This window comes from Pelophylax lessonae (genome assembly GCF_965119305.1).
Source record: "Pelophylax lessonae genome assembly, chromosome: 1".
Taxonomy (NCBI): Eukaryota; Metazoa; Chordata; class Amphibia; order Anura; family Ranidae; genus Pelophylax; species Pelophylax lessonae.
In genome coordinates, this window is record NC_138768.1 from 300,254,090 (window position 1) to 300,277,784 (window position 23,695).

Genomic DNA, 23,695 nt, shown 5'->3' on the forward strand with positions numbered 1-23,695 from the left:
ACGAATCATCTCCGCTCCTGTGCCTGTCACTTCCCTGCTCACGGCAAGTAAATATAACAGCGGCTGGCGTCTCTGTGATTTATGTTTACATACACCCGCCGCCGCTTTTATATTTACTTGCCGAGAGCAGGGAAGTGACAGTGACAGGAGCGGAGATGATTCGTATTGCAGCCCCGCTGTTTTAATGTAGCCGCTGCATTCCATACAGTGCCGTGAACCGGAAGTGACGAGGGGTAGGTTTTTCTCACGGGTAGGTAATTCTCACGGAACACCGGCCACCACAACGTGATTATCATTTTATGCTTGGAAAAGTTCCATTTGATGTAGCATATTGGATTTGGGGGGTTGACTTTGGAGTGTGGTGTTAAATAAAATTTACAAAACGGTATCACACTATTGTGCCTCTTATTCCATTTTCTTGATATGGTCTGGTCCCTGATTGATACTCGAGTGCGGAGGTTATCTGGTGGCAGCAGAGGTGGTCCGGAGTGTCAAGGGTTCAAGCAACCAATGCTTACAGGCGTATGACCATGTTATCTCTGGTGAGTGCCCAGTCTTAAGGGGTCACTGATGGTGTGGTGAAGGTGAATGCCGTCTCATAATCATTGAGCACCGGGAGTACCAATAGTACATGGAATATTTGTCGTTTGCTTCAAACAGAGACTTTTTGGCGGTTATAATACTCTTTATGAGGACCGTATGATCTATAATATGCTAAAACATATTGAGCGCTGCTGTATGTAATTTGTGCTGGACATTTCGGGTTTTAGTATTGATTACATTTTTCTACAGAAAACAAATTGGCCTAAAATCATTAAAATGTTAAAAAAAATTTTGATTTTTACATTTTTTTTTTTGGGAATTTCATATAAAATATGTGAAAAATATTGTTGTTTTTTCAAAATTGTCGCTCTTTTTTTGTTTATAGCGCAAAAAGTAAAAAGCGCACAGGTGATCAAATACCACTAAAAGAAAGCTCTGTTTGTGGGAAAAAAAGGATGTCAATTTCATTTGGGTACGGCGTCGCACGACCGCGCAATTGTCCGTTACATTCACGCAGTGCCGAATCGCAAAATATGGCCTTAATGGTCGAAATGGAACATTTGTTTTCAATGAATCATTTGTTGTCATCTGAACATTGTCAGTTCTGTATCTACCAGAGGTCAAATGGTTAATGTTCCTAGGAGGAGGTGTCTGTTGTCATACAGGAAAACTTGTTCTTCATGTATTTTTGAGGCAATGTCCATTGAAGTCTATGAAGCCAAAAACGCACCGTGCTGTGTAAAAAAGTCCATGATTTAAAAAAAAAATGAATTGGTGTAAGGGTTAGTTAACACCACATGCAGCCCAGTAAGTTTTTTTCTGCATCAAAAACGCATGGATAGTAGGTTATATGGTTTTCAATGGCATAGTTCCCGCCAGTGCAGTCAGCTACAGTGTGTTCCAGTTCCGGAAAAAAAAAAAAGTAGAACACGCTGCATTTTTTCTGCACTGGACTGTACTGGATCACAGCAAAACGCATCAAAAAACGCACCGGAACACACATTTCCTTATTTAGCCCCGTTTCACACTTGTGCAACTTTTCCTGTGACTTCGTACCCCATGATTTCCAATGAGTACCACTCATATCTCTGCGATTTCAAAGTAGTCCCTGCACTACTTCGGTCTGACTTTGATGCGACTTGGGGGTCCATAGACTTCAAGATTACAAAGGCATTGCTTCAAGTGTCGTCAAAGTTGCATGGCAAAGTTGCGTCACTTTCGGGTTGTACAAATGTGAAAGGGGCTCCAAGGTTAAGAAAAAAGAGGGGGGAAATGCACTGGACTGCATCAGAAATGCACCAAAAATGCACATGCAGAAAGGCATCCAGACTGCGTTTCTATGGTGTGAAATGGCCCAAATAGTGAATGGGATTCATAAGAAATATTGCTTTATGGACTGCAGCAGGACCGCTGATAGGGGGGACCACCAGCCCTCTTGTAGGGGCCCGAGCACACAGGGGGGCCCACACAGAGAGGGGGATTAGTGATGGAGAACAAATACAGAAATCTTCCTCCAGCACCTGAATCTGATCTGTCCCTCTCCCTGCTGTCAGCTTTTATCTGTTGTCCCTCACTAATCCCCCTCCCTTGTGTGCCCCCCCCCCTCCCAGCAATTATCTCTGCTCAGGAGTTTATTTGTAAATTGTAACTTTGTTTCTCTCTCTCTGTCTCTCTGATCACTGAACTCCAACTGCCCAGCCTGTATATTTTTCTCATCTCATCTTCTTTTTTATTTAACATAGTTTTTTTTTTTTTTAGATTTAGCAGGAATTATGCGAGTTATGTTATATTTGTGTCTGATAATAGTGATTTTGTTGTCATTTTAGCTAAATATATCTTTAATATTTTCTTAAAGGGGGCCCTTCCAGGTAGTCTGCATGGGGCCCCGCGATTTCTAACAGCAGCCCTGGACTGCAGTGCATCTCTGCAAACACACAGACGTGACCCTAGCTCTAAGGCCCCTTTCACACTTGTGCGACTTGTCCTGCAAAGGCGCATGACAAATCGTACCCCATGATTTCCAATGAGTACCATTCATATCTATGTGACGTCAATGTAGTCCCTGCACTACTTTGGTCTGACTTTGGTGTGACTTTAGGTCCGTAGACCTCAAGATTACACAGGCATTGCTTGTAGTCGCAGGACAAAGTTGTGCAACTTTCATGTCGTACAAGTGTAAAAGGAGCCTTAATGTTAGGAAAAAGAGGTGGAAAATGCACTGGAACGGATCAAAAACGCACATGCAGAATAGCATCTAGAACGCATCCAGACACATTTCTACGATGTGAACTGGCCTGAAATGTGAACGGGACTCATAGACACAAAGACACAGATGTGACCCTAGCTGACGTCCCTTTTACACTTGTGCGGTTTGGCCTGCAAAGTCGCAAGACAAGTTGTACCCTATGATTTACCGTTCATATCTGTGCGACTTCAAAGTAGTCCCTGCGCTACTTTGATGCGACTTGAGGTCCATAGACCTCAAGATTACGAAGGCATTGCTTCAAGTCGCGATCAAAGTTGCATGACTTTCAGGTTGTACACGCGTGAAAGGGACCTAAAAAGGATACGTTTTTCTATACGCTGTGGAAACGCACAAGCTTGCGCTCCTGCATGACACAAATTTTAAGGGGGCCTTGATATGGGGGTAGACTTTTATAAAAAGGTGGACTATGCCTTGAAGAAATGTGACCACAGACTGAGGTGAAAAGCAGTCACCCAGCTGACAGAAATGAGGGTCATTTCCAAGGACAAAGCCTTCCCCGTCCTCCTGTCACCTGCACACACCTCTACCTTTCCAGTAATGAGCAGAGAACAATGTTGCCGGTGTCACCGTGCACACAATAGCAGTTTGTTTTTTTTCCCTCTGTGTGTGAGAGAGGCGCCTGCTGTCCCTCCCTTTCTCTATTCCCTAGTGCTGCCCGCCATCTGAGCAGCCTTTTCCCGGGCTAGAACGCGGGTAGAGCGGCGGGCATGGACAGCGCGGGTCGGGCGGGCTCACTAGCTGGCCAACGGCTGCTCGCAGCTGCTGAGGAAACAGTGAGGACTGAGCAGGACTCGGGCTCACACCAGCACGGAGCTCCTCACCACCACCCCCGGGTTCTATACCACACGAGGACCGGCCCGTCCGCTCAACTTTCTAACCTGCACCGGGCACGTACCAACTACAGCTCAGCGAGGGGTGTTCTGCTCCAGGGAAAGCCAATGTATCCCCTTCATCCCAGTGAGAGGAGCAGCAGGGAAGAAGGAGCTCGGCCTCTATGACACCCCAGAGAAGAAGGTTTGCTCTAAGGCAGTGAATAGCAGCAGGTGGCCTAATTCTGACGCCCGCCCGTGTGATATTTTTTTTTTACTTCACAAAGTGCCGTGTCTCAGCAATTAGCCGCGAATAAAGTACAGACATTGAAATACAAGCGTCTCTGTGTACTTGTACAACACGGCGCCTCCTGGGACCGAGCCCCTGCCACTGGGACACTAATAACACGAGCAGACCGGGAGCTCCGTGCTATAGGAAGGAGAGCATGAAGACAGCACTGCCCTGCTAGTGACCCAGGGGGGAAGCAGTGCGCATGCGCCGAGCTGGACAGCTCCTGAGAGGGAAATTTAAAAACGGTTTGGGAGCAGATAGACATCTCATTACAAAGAAGAGAGCAGTGCCCAGGGAGCTGATCACCAGCTGCACATCACCCAACGACACAGCAGCCTGCCTTACCACTCATAGGTATTCATAACCACCTCTCTATCTAATCTATCACCTCCATAGGAATAAAACACTGCAGTGTTCAATGCAACATGGAAATAGCCATGCCACTGCTTATATGTCATTATATACTACTGAGTGACTGATGACATCCATCCATCTATAGATCATCTCTATCCATCTATCTATAGATCATCTCTATCCATCTATCTATAGATCATCTCTATCTATCTATCTATAGATCATCTCTATCCATCTATCTATAGATCATCTCTATCTATCTATAGATCATCTCTATCTATCTATAGATCATCTCTATCTATCTATAGATCATCTCTATCTATCTATCTATAGATCATCTCTATCCATCTATCTATAGATCATCTCTATCTATCTATAGATCATCTCTATCTATCTATAGATCATCTCTATCCATCTATCTATAGATCATCTCTATCTATCTATAGATCATCTCTATCTATCTATCTATCTATCTATCTATCTATCTATCTATCTATCTATCTATCTATCTATCTATCTATCTATCTATCTATCTATCTATCTATCTATCTATCTATCGATCATCTCTATCCATCTATCTATAAATCATCTCTATCCATCTATCTATAGATCATCTCTATCTATCTATAGATCATCTCTATCTATCTATCTATAGATCATCTCTATCCATCCATCTATAGATCATCTCTATCCATCTATCTATAGATCATCTCTATCTATCTATAGATCATCTCTATCTATCTATCTAGCTATAGATCATCTCTATCCATCTATCTATAGATCATCTCTATCTATCTATAGATCATCTCTATCCATCTATCTATAGATCATCTCTATCAATCTATCTATAGATCATCTCTATCTTTCTATCTATAGATCATCTCTATCCATCTATCTATAGATCATCTCTATCTATCTATCTATAGATCATCTCTATCTATCTATCTATAGATCATCTCTATCTATCTATCTATAGATCATCTCTATCTATAGATCATCTCTATCTATCTATCTATCTATCTATCTATCTATCTATCTATCTATCTATCTATCTATCTATCTATCTATCTATCTATCATAACATGATTTTCTATCTAACCATCTTTTTTATGTCCCCATTGAAGGAGATGATAGACAGTGACATCTCAGGAATGATGTCTGGAATTATCAGGACAACGGAACATACCCACCCTACAAACCAGGATTACAGGTAAGTCCCATGATTATTTGATTTATTTTATTACAGGTACTTATATAGTGCCATCAATTTACGCAGCACTTTACATCTGTATTGTACATTCACATCAGTCCCTGCCACCAAGGAGCTTACAATCTAAAGTCCCTAACTCACTTTCATACACAAACAAGGGCCAATTTATTTATTCACTGCACATTGACCAGAAGACATGTAACCCAAGGATTACAGAGCCCGCCTGCTAGGTGAGATTTTGGCCTAAAGAGCTTTAACAAGGTATTACAGCGAGAAATATATATTTTTTCCTCTTTGTCTAATTAAGATGTCCATGTCAGGGATGTTTTGAGCACAGTGGCTTTGTGCTGACAGTTACCTAGTTTAAAGTGTGTGGTTTTTGCACATACATTTTTTTTTTTTTTTATCATGAAAAAAAAAAAACATGATTTTTAGAATAAACGGTACACTATTAATACAGGGTAATAGTCTCACATTTTGTTTTTTTTCCCCCATTTTTAGAATTCATATTTGTAAGCTGTTAATTGCAGATGCATTCTCAAAAATCTAAAATGAAATTATTATCTATTAGTACACCGCACTATTCTGTACATATAGTACATATTCCTATCGCACACCTTCCTGGTATGTAGGCTCTTATGTGTTGGGTGCTGAAGCGATCACCAGTTGGCAACTGGATTAGATACAAGTAAATACATATTCGCCAGCACACCAAGGCTCTTGCAAAAGCAGTCCAAAACTTTATTGAAGTTACGATCACATCAAAAAAAATGGTGCAACGTTTCGGAGCCGCACAGGACCCTTTCGTCAGGCACTATTCTGTACATTCACACCAGGGCTTGCCCTCAAGGAGCTTACAATCTATGGTCCCTAGCTCCTAAACTAGGGCCAGTTTAGACAGGAACCTTTGAACCTACCTACGCAGCAGCATATATGTAATACAATTAGAGAGTAATTCACAAACATCACAAAACATCCATATCTGTTTATATTATAGATGCTTAAAATATGAGTAACCAAAAATTGCATTTGTTGTTATTTGTATTGGTGTGTGTATATCTACCCTTATTGCATGTAGCTGTTTGGATTTTTTGTGGATAGTACTGACTGATTCTGTTTTATAAAATATTAGTGTTAATATAAAGGCTTTTCTTATGCCAGCCGAGTTAAATCCAAATACAGATTGGCAGTACCATTATTGATCTTTCCAGTATGTGATCTTCCAGTGCTTGTGCTTTTTCAGTATGTCAAAAATGTCATCTTCTCTTCACAATCCTACAAATGGGCTGATTTATGAAAGTATGAGAAAGAAAACAGGGCATTGGCTGCAGGAATTAGTACATTCTTACCTGTCATGCTATCTCATACTGGGTAAACGAAACAAGAAATCTGATTAGTTGCTGTGTCAAAGATGTTGTTACAGTTCAGCAAACACTAGATCTAGTACATTATAGAGCTGATTATAATTTTAGCATTGTCATTTTAGGATCTAGACAACTTGCATAGGACAGAATTTGTACAAAAAAAAGAAAAGAAAAAGAAAAGCATTAAACAGGGGAAATAGTAGCTTTCAGTGCATACATTAGCATTGCTTCTAAAGTAGCATTTCTAACTGTGACTTTGTTGCAAAGTAAATGAATGGGTACATAAATGTCTATTTAAAGAGATAGTTTAAATAAACAGATTTCATCAGGTAAAATGGGGCATAAATAAATTAATAGAGAAAAAGCAAAGAAACATAGAAGAGTGATGTCAGAAGAAAAGACCAAGTAGTCCATCGAGTCTTCCTCATTTTTTCATTTTGTTTTTTATTTTGAGATATATATATTATCATTTTTGTTTTGTTTTCAACTTTTTTTTTCTTGCCTTAGTGTAGGTTGTCTAAAGCATGTTTCTTTTCACTGACTGAGTGACTGACCTACTCACTGACTGAGTGACTGACCTACTCACTGACTGAGTGACTGACCTACTCACTGACTGAGTGACTGACCTATTCACTGACTGAGTGACTGACCTACTCACTGACTGAGTGACTGACCTACTCACTGACTGAGTGACTGACCTACTCACTGACTGAGTGACTGACCTACTCACTGACTGAGTGACTGACCTACTCACTGACTGAGTGACTGACCAATTCACTGACTGAGTGACTGACCTACTCACTGACTGAGTGACTGACCTACTCACTGACTGAGTGACTGACCTACTCACTGACTGAGTGACTGACTGACTGAGTGACTGACCTACTCACTGACTAAGTGACTGACCTACTCACTGACTGAGTGACTGACCTACTCACTGACTGAGTGACTGACCTACTCACTGACTAAGTGACTGACCTACTCACTGACTGAGTGACTGACCTACTCACTGACTGAGTGACTGACCTACTCACTGACTCAGTGACTGACTGACTAAATGTTCACTATAACAAATTCTAGTGTGTCAGATGATTATTGGCATTGGTGAAAGTTCAGTTTTAGTTCAGGATCTGATTTTTCTTTTTACAAAGTTCAGTATTCTAAAGATGTTAGTATCATCCCCAAGTCATCGCATTCATTTATTGGTTCAAGGCACAATATCTTTGTGGAATTTAGTGGCATTTAACTTTTTTGCTTTCAGTTATTTTTATTGAAATTTTAACAGGATGCAAAACCAACAGTAGAGAAAAAATAGACTTTTGCATAAAAAAATTGTTAGATAACATAAAGTCGTACAAGGATACATATCACAGTCAGGTGATCCAAAACAGCATCAGGTAACACGGGGGAAGTTATACCTATAACCATACCATCCAATTAAATCCCATTTCATAGAACCAACAGGATAATAAATTAACAGTCATCAGAAAGCTATCCAAAACAGCAATAGCTTTGGCCTTCCAAAGCTATTGCTGTTTTGGATAGCTTTCTGATGACTGTTTTTCCGTTTTCTAATGTCCTTACATTAGAAAACGGAATCAGTTTCTAATCTGTTATAGGTCTTGGTGGCTCCACAAACAGTAGCTAGTGTCTCTATCCCTTTTGTACAGGCCATAGTTCACTTGGTATCATTTTTACTGCATTATGAAGAATGGTTTAAGGGAACATGATACCATTAGTGGCTTTGTAATGCCAGGGGAATTGAGTAGAACTTTGAGTTAATTTTATTTTTTATTCTTTTTTGATATCTTGTCACTGCAATTTCCAGATAATATAAGAAGTCATCAAAATATTGGCCTTGCCATCAACCATGTTAAATTATGATAGTGGATTGAGGTGGGATTGACCTTTAAAGTAAACATCATATCATTTTATATGCCTATTTGTTTTAATGTGTCTAATAATAATATTAAAACATGGCATATTTTAAACCTGTGATTAACTTTGGTTATATTGGTATTTTTTTCTGGCACAGCCCATTAGTACATAGTGCTTTGTATCTGGGTGGTTTGCATTGTATGCATGATATGGAAGAAACTGCATAGTATGGTGTTTCTTCTCTGTAAACCTGTACCCACATTGTACTTCTTCTGCAGTAGTTGTGATTGTTCCTGAGAGAGTGGCGTAAATAATGGCAAGTTTTTTTCATGGGGCCTGACAGAGAAAAGAATAGAGCTGTCACTTTGTATGAGTGCTGTTTACACTTGCCCTGTCACCATAGCACATAACGGGGCCCGAACATCGCTGCGGGGTTGCTGTGCAGTCCCACATTACATGGCCAAGAGAATGGCTCCCAATTAAAAGAGAAGGACTGTGTGAATTTGCCACTGTGTGGAGATCTCTGGGAGAACATCTCTTGCAGCAGTCAAAGCATATTTAGGGAATGGTTACTCAAGCTTTAAATGATGTCACGGCAGTTTCTGTTAATAACTGCGGTAACAAGCACAACATATCTTATGCTACATGAAAAGGGATCTGGTCTTTGTCCAGCTTCATAAACTTCAGTGGAAGAATGCACTGTGATGAAATGCTCATTCATTCTTATTTACTGATTTAGTCAGAAGCCAGTTAATTACAATAGGTCTGAATGATAATTAAGTTTGCATGTGTGTGCTAGTGTATGAGCAAGCAGAAGCAGACCTTTTAGCTGAGCATTTGCATTACTGATTGTACAACTGTGAAAGAGCCTGTTTGTAATCTCTGCAACGGGGCTCTGCTTTCATCTTTTGCACAGAGATCATCTTTTTCAAGAAAATGAAAGGGAAAATTGACTTGTCAGATGAAGAATTTTACCACATAGTTCTACTTGGGACTGAAACTCCAGCATGAGTAGAATTAAAGCAGTATTAAACCCCAAAACAAAAATGTATTACATTGCAGCTTACAAATTCTTAGATGTGGTGGCTGCATTAGTTTCTTCTTTGACTGTCATTTGTCTATAGGCCTGTCAGGACATTCATCATTTCGGGTTGACGTCTTATGACATCCTCCAGGAACGCACCTCATGCACTCCCCCTGGGCTGCACTGACACTGGCTGTGTCCACAATGAATGATCATTGTTGTACCGGGCCGCTGCCGGTACCATATGATTGCTGTAACAAATCACAGCAGAGATCATATGACAATTGTAAACAATAGATGGTTTCCATTCATTCCATTTTTTGTGTACAATTGTGTTGCTAGCTGTGATTGGTCACAGCGATTACATGGTACAGACAAGGCCAATCACAGCCCATCTGTACCATGTGATTAACTGTGGCCAATCTAGCTAATCACAACAATACACACTGAATGAATCAATTTTGTTCTGTAAAAATGGTTGCAGGTAACAGTGAAATTCACTAGTATAAGCAATTATAATAAAAAAAAAAATGTAAATGTGAAAAAAAAAAAATTCTGATCACTTCCCCAGAGTACTACAATGTTACTATGGTACCACTGTATTGCTCTGGTGACAGTGTGTTAAAAAAAATGTTGTTGTTTTTTTTCTACATACGGTGACCAGTCAGTGATAGTTATATGATGAATCTGTACTGCACTGGTGACAGTATGTAAAAAAAAAAAATTGTGAAAAAAAACATATTTTTTTTAGGCCCCTTTCACACATACGGTCCGTTCAGTTCATCAGTTCAGTCACGTCAAATGTATCAGTTTTCCATCCGTTTTTCGTCAGTTGTCATCCGGTTTTCGTCAGTTGTTAGGGCTCTTTCACACACTCCGTCCGTTGGACAGAGTCCGTTTTTCTCAGCGGGGGATCCGTTTTTCTCAACGGATGTCAACTGATGACAACGGATGAAAAACGGACGACAACGGATGAAAAACGGATGAAAAACGGATAACAACTTATGAAAAACGGATGAAAAATTGATAACAACTGATGAAAAACGGATGAAAAACGGATAACAACTTATGAAAAACGGATGAAAAATTGATAACAACTGATGAAAAACGGATGAAAAATGGATAAGGCCCCTTTCACACAGGCGGACCGTTCAGATCCGCCTGTCCGTTTTTTTGGCGGATCTGAACGGTCCCCCCATGCATTCCTATGGGGCATCGGATGTCAGCGGAGACATGTCCACTGACATCCGATCCGATCCGTCAAATCTGGACGGATGGAAACCCTATTTTCCATCCGTCCAGCGGATCGGATCGGATGGGATCGGGTGAGAACGGACTGATGGTCCGTTGACATCCAATTTCCCCCATAGAGATGCATGGGGAACTGACAGCTGTGTTACTTGGAGTTCAGCTATAATTTGATAGTCCAATCCATCGAAATCTGCTCATACATCTGCAACACCCTCTACCCAGATTGACAATGTTGCTGTTTAAAGATGTTTGCTTTACTAAGTCATCCAGAATGCAGACGCCCTAAGATAGGAAGTGTTAATGGCTGGATCACCGGTGAAATAAAGAAGCCCTAAAAAATAAAACTAACGCAGCCACTACATCTAAGGATTGGTAAGCTGCAATGTATCAATTTTTTTGGGTTTAATACCGCTTTAAGTAGGTTAAAGATTACATCAAAATAATATTCATCTAGGTGGATCCAGTACTTAGATCCACTGGATGAAATGTTCATATTATGAGCACTTCTGCTTACTACCATATTCTATTAACAGAGATTTAAAATGGAAACTCCATTGTTGCATTTAATGTAAAGCTCTAAATTGCAAGGCTTTTAATGAATCTCCTTGCTGCTGTTCTTTTGGATTCATAGTTTCACTAACTTCCTTAAACTCAGAAAAGCAGGAGGGTCTGCCTTCTGTAATCCCATAATCTAGCCCAGTGTTGTAATAGGAGGTAAAAGAGGACAGTATGGAAGAAATCAGATTTTCCCTTACACAATGTAACAGTCTTGTCTTTAAAATATTTACATTAAAGTGGAAAATTAGGTCCTAATAGCTCACTTCAGGCTGGCTTCTTTTTCAGGTATAGCTATGTAAAACATTAATACTACACTGTTTAAAATCCAGTAATACACTGTTTCACCCTGCTCTGCACATGCTCAGTTGCTCTCTATTTTTTGGCACTGTGCCAAAATTATCGAGACCGATCTGTTGACAGCCTAAAGATTTACTGCTGCTCAGGAGCTCTGGGTTTCCCCGAATTGGCAGCTTCCATCAAGAAGAAACAGGAATAATGGTGGCGGCAATTTACAGCACACACTACTTTTGGTAGCATAATTATTCATGTGGAATGTATGTTACTTGCTAAAGAAAATTATTTTTTATCAAGATGGTATGGGTAAAGTTCCACTTTAGGCAGGTGACACTGGCATGCATATCAATAAAAAAACATAAATAAATAAAAACATTACAGATTCAATTTAACATCTCCAGTTGTCCATTGTAATAATTACTTGAGATAGTAAAAAAGGAGTGTAGTGACTTGTCTCATCACAGTATTGGCGGCAGAAGCAGAGAAGTCTATTAGCCTGCTTTATTAATTATCTCATGAAGTGAATGTTAGCCTTTTTAAAGTTTTACTGCCTAAGCTGGGCCAAGAACCTTTAAAAGTTTAAAAAACTTGAATGTTTGCTGTGACTAAGATCTGTTATGTGAGTTAGCTAGCCAGCTAAGCTGCCCAAGTCAGGGAGAAGGGGTTAAAGTTTTACCGCCTTCTCTGGGTTAGTTTGTGGGCTTTTTTGGGGTCCGGCCTACCATCCTGTATATTGTAAAAGGAGAGAGGTCCAGGTCCGTCCCTGTGGCACAGGAACTTTTGAAGAAGAAGAGGGTTGCTGGGACCTGTTGTCCGCTGCAGGGATGCCGACTTGTCGGGACAAAGTAATTATGGACACTACCAGTTTGGATCTCCCAATTTTGGACTTTACCCATAAGGACGCCACTGGGGCAGCCACAGTTAGGGTTAGTTATTATTTCATTAAAGTTTCATTAGTAATGTTGTTTCAAGTGCTTTGAGCCTGGTCTGAAGTCATTCAAAGGGTACATGTTAGGTTCTGGCACATCACTACGGAAGGTTAACTTGGCAAAAAGCAGGGAAGAGGAGGTTTTTCGCATGGATAACCGAAGAGTGATACAGCAACCAGTCGTTTGGTGCGGTATCTGGTTAGGTGACAGGTCCTCTGGTAGTGAGGGGGGTCAGTACGGCCACCGGGAGCAGACTAGTTTTTTAAGGCCGGATCACAAGGTACAGTAAGGAAAGAGTAAACGAGCACCCATGGGGCCCACTAGGTGCTCTGCGGGACTCCATTGTGTTACTGGGAGTGAGGTAACAGAGGGCATGGGACTGATAGAGTGGGAACAAGCTCTGCACGTCCCTCCTAATGCAAACATCATTGTGTAGAGACATGAGACAAAACATCTCACAGAAGAACTGTGTCTATTATTGTTGCACACAATTGGCTCATCTCTTGGTCAGGGACTGCCTTAGGCTGGCCATACATTATACAGTATAATACATATATTATTTTATTACCAAAACCATATAATATGAGTCAAACCTAAACCCTTTCAATTTGTGTGCAATCAGGCATGCTCTTGCACTACATAGTTGAAGTTAAATCTAAAAGAAACCGGACAAGAAAAACTGTATAATGTATGGCCAGCTTAAATATTTGATTTCTCACATGACCGCAGCCTCCACCTGGTAAAGGGCATTGGTTAGCATGCCTTTGGGCAAGTTGTTACCCCAGGTACATGGGCGAGGAAGACCTGGCCCACACCCCACAATCTTTTCATAGCCATAGGGGGGTTCGTTAGTCTTTTCAGTACAAGGGCCACATTATATATTTTACAACATTCAGCATGCATTTGAACACAAATCAGTACACCACTGTGGGGCGGCACAGTGGTGTAGTGGTTAGCACTTTCACCTGGCAGCAAGAGGGTCGCCGGTTCGAATCCCAACCATGATACTATCTGCCTGGAGTTTGCATGTTCTCCCTGTGCCTGAGTGGGCTTCCTCCGGGTACACCGGTTTCCTCCCACACTCCAAAGACATGCTGGTAGGTTAATTGGGTCCTGTATGAAAAAAAATAAATAATTGGCCCTACTGTGTATGTATGTGAGTTAGGGACCTTAGATTGTAAGCTCCTTGAGGGCAGGGACTGATGTGAATGTACAATGTATATGTAAAGCGCTGCGTAAATTGACAGCACTATATTATAGAAGTACCGGAAATAAATAAATATTTTCTTGTTCAAATGTTTTATTGAGAAGAAAAAAAGGTGATACAAACATAGGTCCATTACTGGACTAAAGACAAATTGGTATTTTTAAAGTTTTAAAAGTAAAAGTTCTGCCTAAGTTCAGGTACCACAAGGTGTTAGCTATTATATTTTTTTAACCTAAAAGCCGTCATCTGTGCAGTCACTATCGCTCTGTAACAAGGGATTTCATGTTTCTGACATCAGAGCAGTTTTTTGTAAAAGCCCATTCACACCTAGGTGATTTACTGCGGTGTGTTATGTGGTGCTTTAACGTGCATTGCATTAGGACATCACATTCATTTAAATAGGCTGCAAAATGCACCACAATGGGCCCTTAGTAAAAGTGATAGCAGGCACCTTGTGGTACCTGATCCAATGCTGCCCAGGATTTAAGTGTCTGAAAATATCTTTCAATCAAAAAACATTGGGGGTAGGTAATCTACTAAAGACAAAAAGACTGTGCACTCTGCAGGTGCAGTTGCTCCAGAGCTTCGAGAATAGGCAGAAGCACTGCCATCATCCAAACATCATCCAAACATGTGCAAGCAAAAATGCTGTTTTCTTTTATTTTCCTTGCATGTGATTGGGTATTCTTTGCAAAATTAAGCTTTACCTAATTTACTAAGCTCTGGAGCAACTGCACTTGCAGAGTGAAACTGTACTTTGCAACGTCTATTTGTCTTTAGTAAATGACCCCCATTGTTTGATACAAAAAAGAAAACATTTATTTGCTCCAACTCAATTGGATTTTCAACCAGAGCCACTCATTACTTAAAAAATATAATAAGCCTATCTTTTCATGCAAGAACTTCTGAAAAAACATGTCATTTTTTTTTTCATGCATTACAGCTCCTCCCAATGGATGGCATGTTATGATGGAAAATCCTCTTCTGCGCACTCCTTTAATCCTGCTTTCACTTTATTACCTAACTGTCACTGCTGTCTGCTCAGAACGATCAGCAGTCATGTGATCACTCAGTTCTTGAGCTTAGAGGCGGCGGGGATTATAAATGTTTTATTTTTTGTGAACCCCAAACTTCTCTTTTAAAGAGAACCATGTCAAACCAGGTCATGGTTGGCCTTATGCTAAAATCTAAATGCTCAGAAAAATAATGTAATTGTACAGGCTTACTTTTAAAATGTTTATTTGTCCCTGAAGAAGCTATATCTACTCTAAAGCGTCGTACACACACGTCGAAATTCGGCAGGGAATTTCCGTCCGATGACCGATCTGCCAATTTCCGGCTTGTTAGTATGATGCTTCCGACAACCGACTCCGACTTTTCGGCCGAAAAAAATCTGGTGTGCAGGCTATAAAATTTTTGTCCGCCGTCAAAACACGTCCGATTTTCATGCAGTCAGTACAGATTTCGACAGGGAAAAATATTATGAGCAAGACTGGACATGCTCAGAGAAGAAAAAACACAAAGAAAGCAATCCAACACATGACATCACTTCTGAAGTAGAATTTTGTCGGTCGACAAAAGTCCAGTGCAGTCTAGGCACATTCCAACCAACAAAACACCACTCTGGACAAAAGACGGACGACCGGTCGGCGGAAAATCGTTGTGTGTGTACTAGGCTTTAGTCTGATAGCTCAGCTTGTGTTGAGTGGTCAGAGCCCATCTAAAGCCTGGGGGCCCATTTAAGTCTATGCACTGGTGTTGTGGTGCATTTACAAACACATGTTAACACTTGCTGCATTAAGGCAGCTCATTCATTTGAATGGGCTGCCAAAGCATTACAAGAAGACATGATTTGGACATAAACTATTTTGTGTAATATCATGCATTGTGATGTGCTGCAAGGCAAGTGCATTGGGTGCAATGTGTTAGTGGGGTGTGACAAAAATGTATAACTTAAAAAAAACTCATCATGCCTCTTACTAAATACCTTGGACCATCTGCTTTCCAAAAAGTAAATTGGCGGGTATTTGCATTGTACTGACATAGGCCAACAGTGCATCATGACTGATAAATTTTCAAATATATACATACCATAGTTTGTAGACGCTATACCTTTCCTACAGACAAAATAATATACACTGATTTATTTATTTTTTTGCCAAAGAAATGCAGCAGAATACATTTTGGCCTAAAATTATGAAGAAGGATTCTTTATTTGCACAATTTTAAAACAGAAAGAACAACATTTTTTGGCATCTTTTCCAAAAAGATTTTTCCACCAAAAGAAAGCTCTACCTGTCTCAATAATAAAAATGTAATTTGGTTACGCTGTTGCATGACGGAGTAATTGGCAGCTGAAAATTGGCCTGGGCAGGAAGGGGATAAAAGTGTATAGTTTTGAAGTGGTTAATGTTGGGATCCACCTAGATGCCTTACTGGCAGCTGGCTGAGCCTCTCAGCGTGCCGCTTTGAGCCCAAGCAAGGTGCTTCTACCCTCTGCACAGCCCAGTGCTCCAGTGAGTGCTGAAGGGGAGAGCTGGTGACTAACAGTCACCATAAGGGCTAAAACGTGTAAGCTGCTTGCTTTCTGGATTTTTTACTTCTGACTATTCTAAATAAATGTATTTTTTGCTGCGAATGACCTGAGTCACAGATTGCATCTGTTTCAAGTGCCTATCAGAGTCCCCCCTTTCACCTAGGTGTGCCCATCAGAGCCCCCCCCCCCTCCTTTCACCCAGGTTTGCCCATTAGAGTCCCCCCTTTCACCCAGATGTGCCCATCAGTGCCCCCCCTCCTTTCACCAAGGTGTGCCCTTTAGAGTACCCACCTTCACCCAGTGTGTGCCCATAAGAGCCTCCCCTTTTATCCATTGTGTGCTCATAAGAGCCCCCCCCCCTTTCATCCAATGTGTGTCCACAAGAGCCCCCTATTTCATTCAACGTGTGCCTGGCAGAGTCCCCCCTTTCATCCAATGTGCACATGACAGAGCCCCCTCCCTTTCATCCAATGTGTGCCTGGCAGAGATCCCCTTTTATCCAATGTGTGTCCATAAGTGACCCTGATTTCATTCAATGTGTGCCTGGCTGAGTCCCCCCTTTCATCCAATGTGTGTCCATAAGTGACCCTGATTTCATTCAATGTGTGCCTGGCTGAGTCCCCCCTTTCATCCAATGTGTGTCCACAAGAGCCCCCTATTTCATTCAACGTGTGCCTGGCAGAGTCCCCCCTTTCATCCAATGTGCACATGACAGAGCCCCCTCCCTTTCATCCAATGTGTGCCTGGCAGAGCTCCTCTTTCATCCAATGTGTGTCCATAAGTGACCCTGATTTCATTAAATGTGTGCCCGGCAGAGTCCTCCCTTTCATTCAATGTGTACATGGCAGAGCGCCCTTACATCCAGTGTGTACCCAGCAGAGCACCCCCCTTTCATCCAGTTTGTTCCCGGCAGAGGCCCCCCCCCCCCCAGCTTTCAAGCAGTAGGGCAGAAGGCAGAGCAGGACTGGACAGAGGAAGTCTAATCCTATGAATTTAGGAGTAGAGCGTTAACATAATTGGTGGCTAGTTGCTAGGATGCGGGGGGAGGGAATCTGCATTGAGGACTGGGGGAAGGTCATGACTGTTACAGCTATTACGATAAACTGCCATCCAACCAGGATATTTTACAGGCAGTTGTTGAGGGCTGGATAAAATCTTGTAGTGAGCTAGATGTGGCCCACTGGCTGCAGTTTGGTAACCCCTGTGTAAGTGCATTGGTGTATCAGTTAAAATTAATGGTGCTGCACCACAGTACGTAGTTGCAAGAATGCATTATCATGCATGTGTTTTACTGCACTGCAATGCATATCCAATGCACTCTGTGTTATCTCAAGGAGTCTAATCTGTCCTGCCAAGATTTTATCTTAGTCACATAACCCCTCCACACCAAGTTATGGAGAGGAGAGGGTAGGCTATTCTGTAGTTTAGCATATTAGCACTATGCGGCTGGGCTGATAACAATCCTTTGTAATTTCAGAGTAGTAAAAGCACGGTGTTGTCAGTACATGAGAGAAAATTAGAAGCTGGGTGCAGTCCAGTTTCTGCCAGGATCAACACGTATTTTCTTTACTTGCAGCAGGAGTGATTTAACATGGGGACATTTGCATGTATTGCACAGGTCTATGGCATATGGGGTTTTTTTTTTCCTGTTACAAACACTTTAAACTTTTTTTTCCAAAATGAGTAAAAAACCTTATCTTTCAAGTGTGCCCCTTTTCAGCTTTGACCAATCAAGGTGCTCTGTCCCCTGCCTTCATCACCTTTGCCACTACATCTGGGACCCCGTCATCCTTTTTAACCATTGGCGACCTCTGATGTAACTCCTGCATATGTGCACAGCATTTAGTTTGTCCCCCTACAACCCGGCTCTACACTCCATCCTACAAATGCCAGAAAGAGCCAGAGTGTACAGTGCACAGCACAATGCAGTGTACACAGAAAATGAAAACCTGCTAGAAGTGAGAAGAAGCAGTTTTGTGATAGAATAGATTTTGCTAGTCTATTCTTCCAGAAGACCCAACATTTTAGAAGTTTTTATATTTTAATTTTGTTTCACATTAAAATGGTGTTTACCAGAGTAAAGCTGGCCATAGATTATTTCTCTGCTCAGCGGGGATCGATCCACCGATCCCCGCTGAGCCGGCGGATGACAGCTCTGTCTCCGCACTGTGTGTGGAGGGGGAGGTGTCAGAGCCCCGCTGCTCTCTATGGGGGAATCAGATGAGAGTGGACTGCCTGTCCGCTCTCATCCGATCCGATCCCCTGGACGAATGGAAAATCGGATGCGGATGGCAGCGCGTGTCAGCGGACATGTCACCGCTGACCCATAGGGATGCATGGAGGATCCGATCAGATCCGCCTAAAAAACTGACAGGCGGATCTGATCGGATCGTTCGTGTGAAAGGAGCCAAACCCAGTTTGATAGAAGTTGAGTGTTTGATCGACTTCTGTTGAACAGGAATGTTGCAAAACTTTTGTTGATCAACAGCTGCAGCCACTGATGTTTATTCTGGAATGTTGCAAAACTTTTGTTGATCAATGGCTGCAGCCACTCAGCCCCCGTTCACACTGGGGCGACCTGTGAGGCGACCTGGTCGCCTCACAGGTCGCCGTAGGTCGCCTGCCATACAGAAGCTATGGACCCGTTCTAATAGGAGCGACACAAGTCGCTCAGACTTAGAAAAAGGGTCCGGAGCTTCTTTGGGGCGACCCGGAGCGACCTGCATAGACTTCAATGTTATGAAGTCCGTGCCGGCCGCTCCGAGGTCGCGGGGCGAGCAGCGCGCCGCGACCTGTGAGGTCGCCCGGCAAAGTCGGGTCGCTGCAATGTGAACGGGGCCTTAGTGTATGCTGACAGCAGAGAGTTCCTGCTGTCAAAATACAATGTCCTGGTAGGGGTGATTCCTCCATTCACCTTATTTGTGTGGATGAAGGAATCCTTTTTTTTTTTTTTAGTCCACTAGCTGATAAAGAAAAATAAAAATCTATGGCCAGCTTTGGGGTTGATTTACTAAAGGAAAATAGACTGTGCTATTTGCAAAGTGCAGATGCACTCTATAAGAACAGTTGCTCCAGAGCTTAGTAAATGAGCAGACGCTCTGATGACTTCCATCATCCAATCATGTGCTAGTAAAAATGCTGCATTTTCTTTCTTGCACGTGATTGGGTACTCTTTGCAAAGTGAAGCTTTACCTCATTTACTAAGCTCTGGAGCAATTGCACTTGCAGAGTTTAACTGCACTTTGCAAGGTGCACAGTCTATTAGCCTTTAGTAAATTTACGCCAGAAGCATGTAGCTCCAACTGCTGTCCATTAAATCTTGTGATGAAGTAGCAGGAAGGAGTCACGCAGTCTTTTGTCTATGGATGAATGTCATCCCCATGTGTCTCATGTGTTATCGTGATTTGGAATCGTGGGCAGAACTGCATAGATTCTGCCGGTGATTCTAAATCGTCAAGTGTGAATGGGCCTTAGCTGGCACTTATTTTTACAGATATATTCTATATTATATTGCATTATGCTGCTACAGGTTGCAACCAATCCTCTGCTGGTGAACCTGAAATGTTAACTGAGGCAGCTCCTGTTCCCGCCTTCCTTTTAGTACTGTGCTGCCTCCCGCTCTCTACTTTGTAGTGAAGATGAGAGTGGTGGAGGCAGCAGAGGGGAAGGATTGGCAAAGCATGCAATGTTTGTGATCTACCCATCAGCTGCGTGCAGTCGACAGGTAGACCGCCATCGAAGGGTTGCCAAACCCCGTTCTAGTGGATGATTTTATCATTCCTGATAACACCTAATTACCATGGACACCGCCAGACTGTAGGCCTCCCAAAGAATCATTGCCTTTGGTCACAGTAACCTTAATGACTCCTACTTAAACAAAGGGCTATTATCCCTCAGACCAAGCCCCTTGACCCCGTTATTTGGCATCTATGTGTCCCCCCCCCCCCCACCTCCCGACTTTAACATAGCCACACTTTTTGGCAGTGACCATGGCTAACTGGACACTTCTTCAACATGCTCTAGTTCAGAGTAAGCTACCACCTGTCTCCGCTAGATGCAATCAATAGGCCACACACAGACTTTGAATAATTACTTTAACATCCTAACAGAATTGTTACTTAAGCCTCATACACACGCAACGATTGTTGGCCGACCAATCGGCCGTCTTTTGTCCAGTGTTGTTGTGTTGGTTGAAATGTGCTCTAGACTGCACACGAATTTTATCGGCCAACAAAAACCAACTTCAGAAGTGATGTCATGTGCTGGTTTACTTTCCGTGTGTTTTTTCTTCTCTGAGCATGCCCAGTCTTGCTCATCACATTTTTGTCTGCCGAAATCTGTACTGACTGAAGAACAATCGGCCGTTCTGTTGACGGCCAACAAAAATTTTATAACATGCACACCAGATTTTGTTCGGCCGAAAAGTCGGAGTCGGTTGTCGGAAGCATCATACTAACAAGCCGACAATCGGCCGATCGGACGTTGGCCGAAAATTCACAGCCAACAATCGTTGCGTGTGTACGAGGCTTTAGGGAGTCTTTCCAACAGAATCCACATTTTCTTGCTAAATGGGAAAAGGAACTTAATACCTCTTCAGATGACATTGCCTGGGGCAAAATTTTGATATCACAAAACCTCTATATCCTCCAGAGCCCAAAAAAGCAACTATAAAATCCTATCTAGGTGGCATTATTGTTCTACAGTTTTACACAACATTAACCCATCTATCTCCAACTTTTGTTGGAGATGCTGTTCTGCTTTTGGAACAATGACTCACATTTGGGGGACATGCCTAAGAATTACCCCTTTTTGGGTAAAAATCCTGCAAATACATCACAAACTGGCAGGTAATAATATACATAATACCCCTCAACTTACTCTACTCTCCTTGATCCCTGGTTCATAGAAAAAAATCAAAAAAAGGTCTCTTACTTCCTAACCTCTGCAAGAACTATTATAGCTGGAAACTGGTGACATCCCACTACTCTTTCATTAACGTATTGGGAGTGTGAGCAAGTTCCCATCTGTGAAATGGGAAGAATGGACTGTATGGTCTCATTTCAGACTATCCCCTGAATTCACGACCTACATTTAATGAATGTCCTACAGATAGTGAGATTTACTCATCTTAAGCCAGCCAGTATAGGTAGATTCCAGGTGGTGTTTGGCTCTAAATGAGCCTATCTAAAGGTGCTAATCTTTGTCTTAAAAATCTAATTTATTATTTTCCTTCTCCCCCCCCCCCCCCTCTTTTCCGCATTGATTTTCTTTCCTCCTTTCTTATATCATATAACTATGGTGTTTTTTTTTTGCTTTTGACTTTCATCCTACTATCTTCTACCTCTTGAATTGTAACCCTCCCCACCTAAAATAAATGTGATTATAACCACATAGGGAATACCTACTTTTCTAGCGAACATCCTCCATACAAATTGTTCTTCTGCCCTCTCACAGCTGAGTATACCTAGCCTGTTGTTTATATAAAGGTTACGGTTTGATATCTGTGCTAGATACACATTAATCTATGTTAAATCTATGATGCATATATTGTTATCTCCTCTTTTAAGGGAAAAAGATGCCTTATTTTTCCTGTGTTCATTGTTTCCTTTCACGTGTAGCTACATGACTATTTTATGTGAATAATAAATCAACGTAGTTAATGTAATAAATTGAGTTTAGACTAGATGATATTTGAATAACAAGCATGAGAGCCTTAATTTTATGTATTGGTACCCACATCCCCAACACACACACTACAGCAACAATACAAATTTGATACAAAAGGGTTAGGATATACTCTATATTACCTAAAGTATTGAGACGTCTGCCTTTACACACACTTTAATTGCATCCCAGTCTCAGTCCATAGGGTTCAATATTGAGTTGGCCCACCCTTTGCAGCTATAACAGCTTTAACTCTTCTGGGAAGGCTGTCCACAAGGTTAAGGAATGTGTCTATGGAAATGTTTAACCATTCTTCCAGAAGCGCATTTGCGAGGTCAGAAACTGATAATGGAGGAGAAGGCCTGGTTAGCAGTCTGCGCTCTAATTCTTCCCAAAGATGTTCTATTGGGTTGAGGTCAGCACTCAGTGCAGGCCAGTCAAGTTCCTCTACCTCAAACTCATTCATCCATGTCTTTATGAACCTTGATTTGTGCACTGGTACGCAGTCATGTTGGAACAGGAAGAGGCCATCCCCAAACTGTTCCCACAAAGTTGGGAGCATAAAATTGTCCAAAATGTCCTGGTATGCTGACACCATAAGAGTTCCCTTCACTGGAACTAAGGGGCCAAGCCAAACCTCTGAAAAACAACCCCACACCATAATTCCCCATCCATAAAATGATTTTGACCAGTGCACAAAGCAAGGTCCATAAAAACATGGATGAGCGAGTTTGGGGTGGAGGAACTTGACTGGTCTGTACAGAGTCCTGACCTCAACCTGAAAGAACACTGGGATGAATTAGAGCGCAGACTGCAAGCCAAGTCTTCTCTCCAACATCAGTGGCCTGACCTCAAAAATGCGCTTCTGGAAGAATGGTCAAACATTCCCATAGACACACTCCTAAACCTTGTGGACAGCCTTCCCAGAAGAGTTGAAGCTGTTATAGCTGCAAGGGGTGGGCCGACTCAATATTGAACCCTACAGACTAAGACTGGGATGCCATTAAAGGTCACGCATGTGTAAAGGCAATACTTTTGGTAATATAGTGTATATGATTATATATATATATATATATATATGAGAGAGAGATATATATAGATATATATCTATCTCTCTCTCTCTCTCTCTATATATATATATATATATATATATATATATATATACAGGCATACTCCGCTTTAAGTACACTCACTTTAAGTACACTCGCGAGTAAGGACACAGCTTGTTCAGCTTGGCATGACACTACTCCCGGTTTTTAACATTGGCGTCTATAGGAAATCTTGGTCAGCTTGACATGGCACTGCTCCCAAACCATAAGTGACAGGGCTACCAAACTTAGGAAGCACCGAGAGGGGACCCAGGACTACAACATATCCTGTTTGTGGCTGGCCAGCTTGCCTAGGTAATCTACTATGTCATAGTCCTGGATCCCCTTAACATGCTCCCCAAGCTTGGCATCCTTGTCACATGGTTTGGGAGCAATGCCATGTCAAGCTGACCAAGATTTCCTATGGA

At 41.8% G+C, this 23,695-nt stretch overlaps 1 protein-coding gene across 1 annotated transcript in view; it reads left to right on the forward strand.

The window, feature by feature from the left end:
* The first annotated feature begins 3,502 nt into the window (after positions 1-3,502).
* FOXN4 (forkhead box N4) overlaps positions 3,503-23,695 on the forward strand; it is a 36,116-nt gene continuing 15,923 nt past the window's right edge. The window contains exons 1-2 of the mRNA XM_082243922.1: positions 3,503-4,264; positions 5,389-5,474. Of these exons, the coding sequence (XP_082100048.1) occupies positions 5,392-5,474 (83 nt within the window). The 5' untranslated portion in view covers positions 3,503-4,264; positions 5,389-5,391. The remainder of the gene's footprint in view (positions 4,265-5,388; positions 5,475-23,695) is intronic.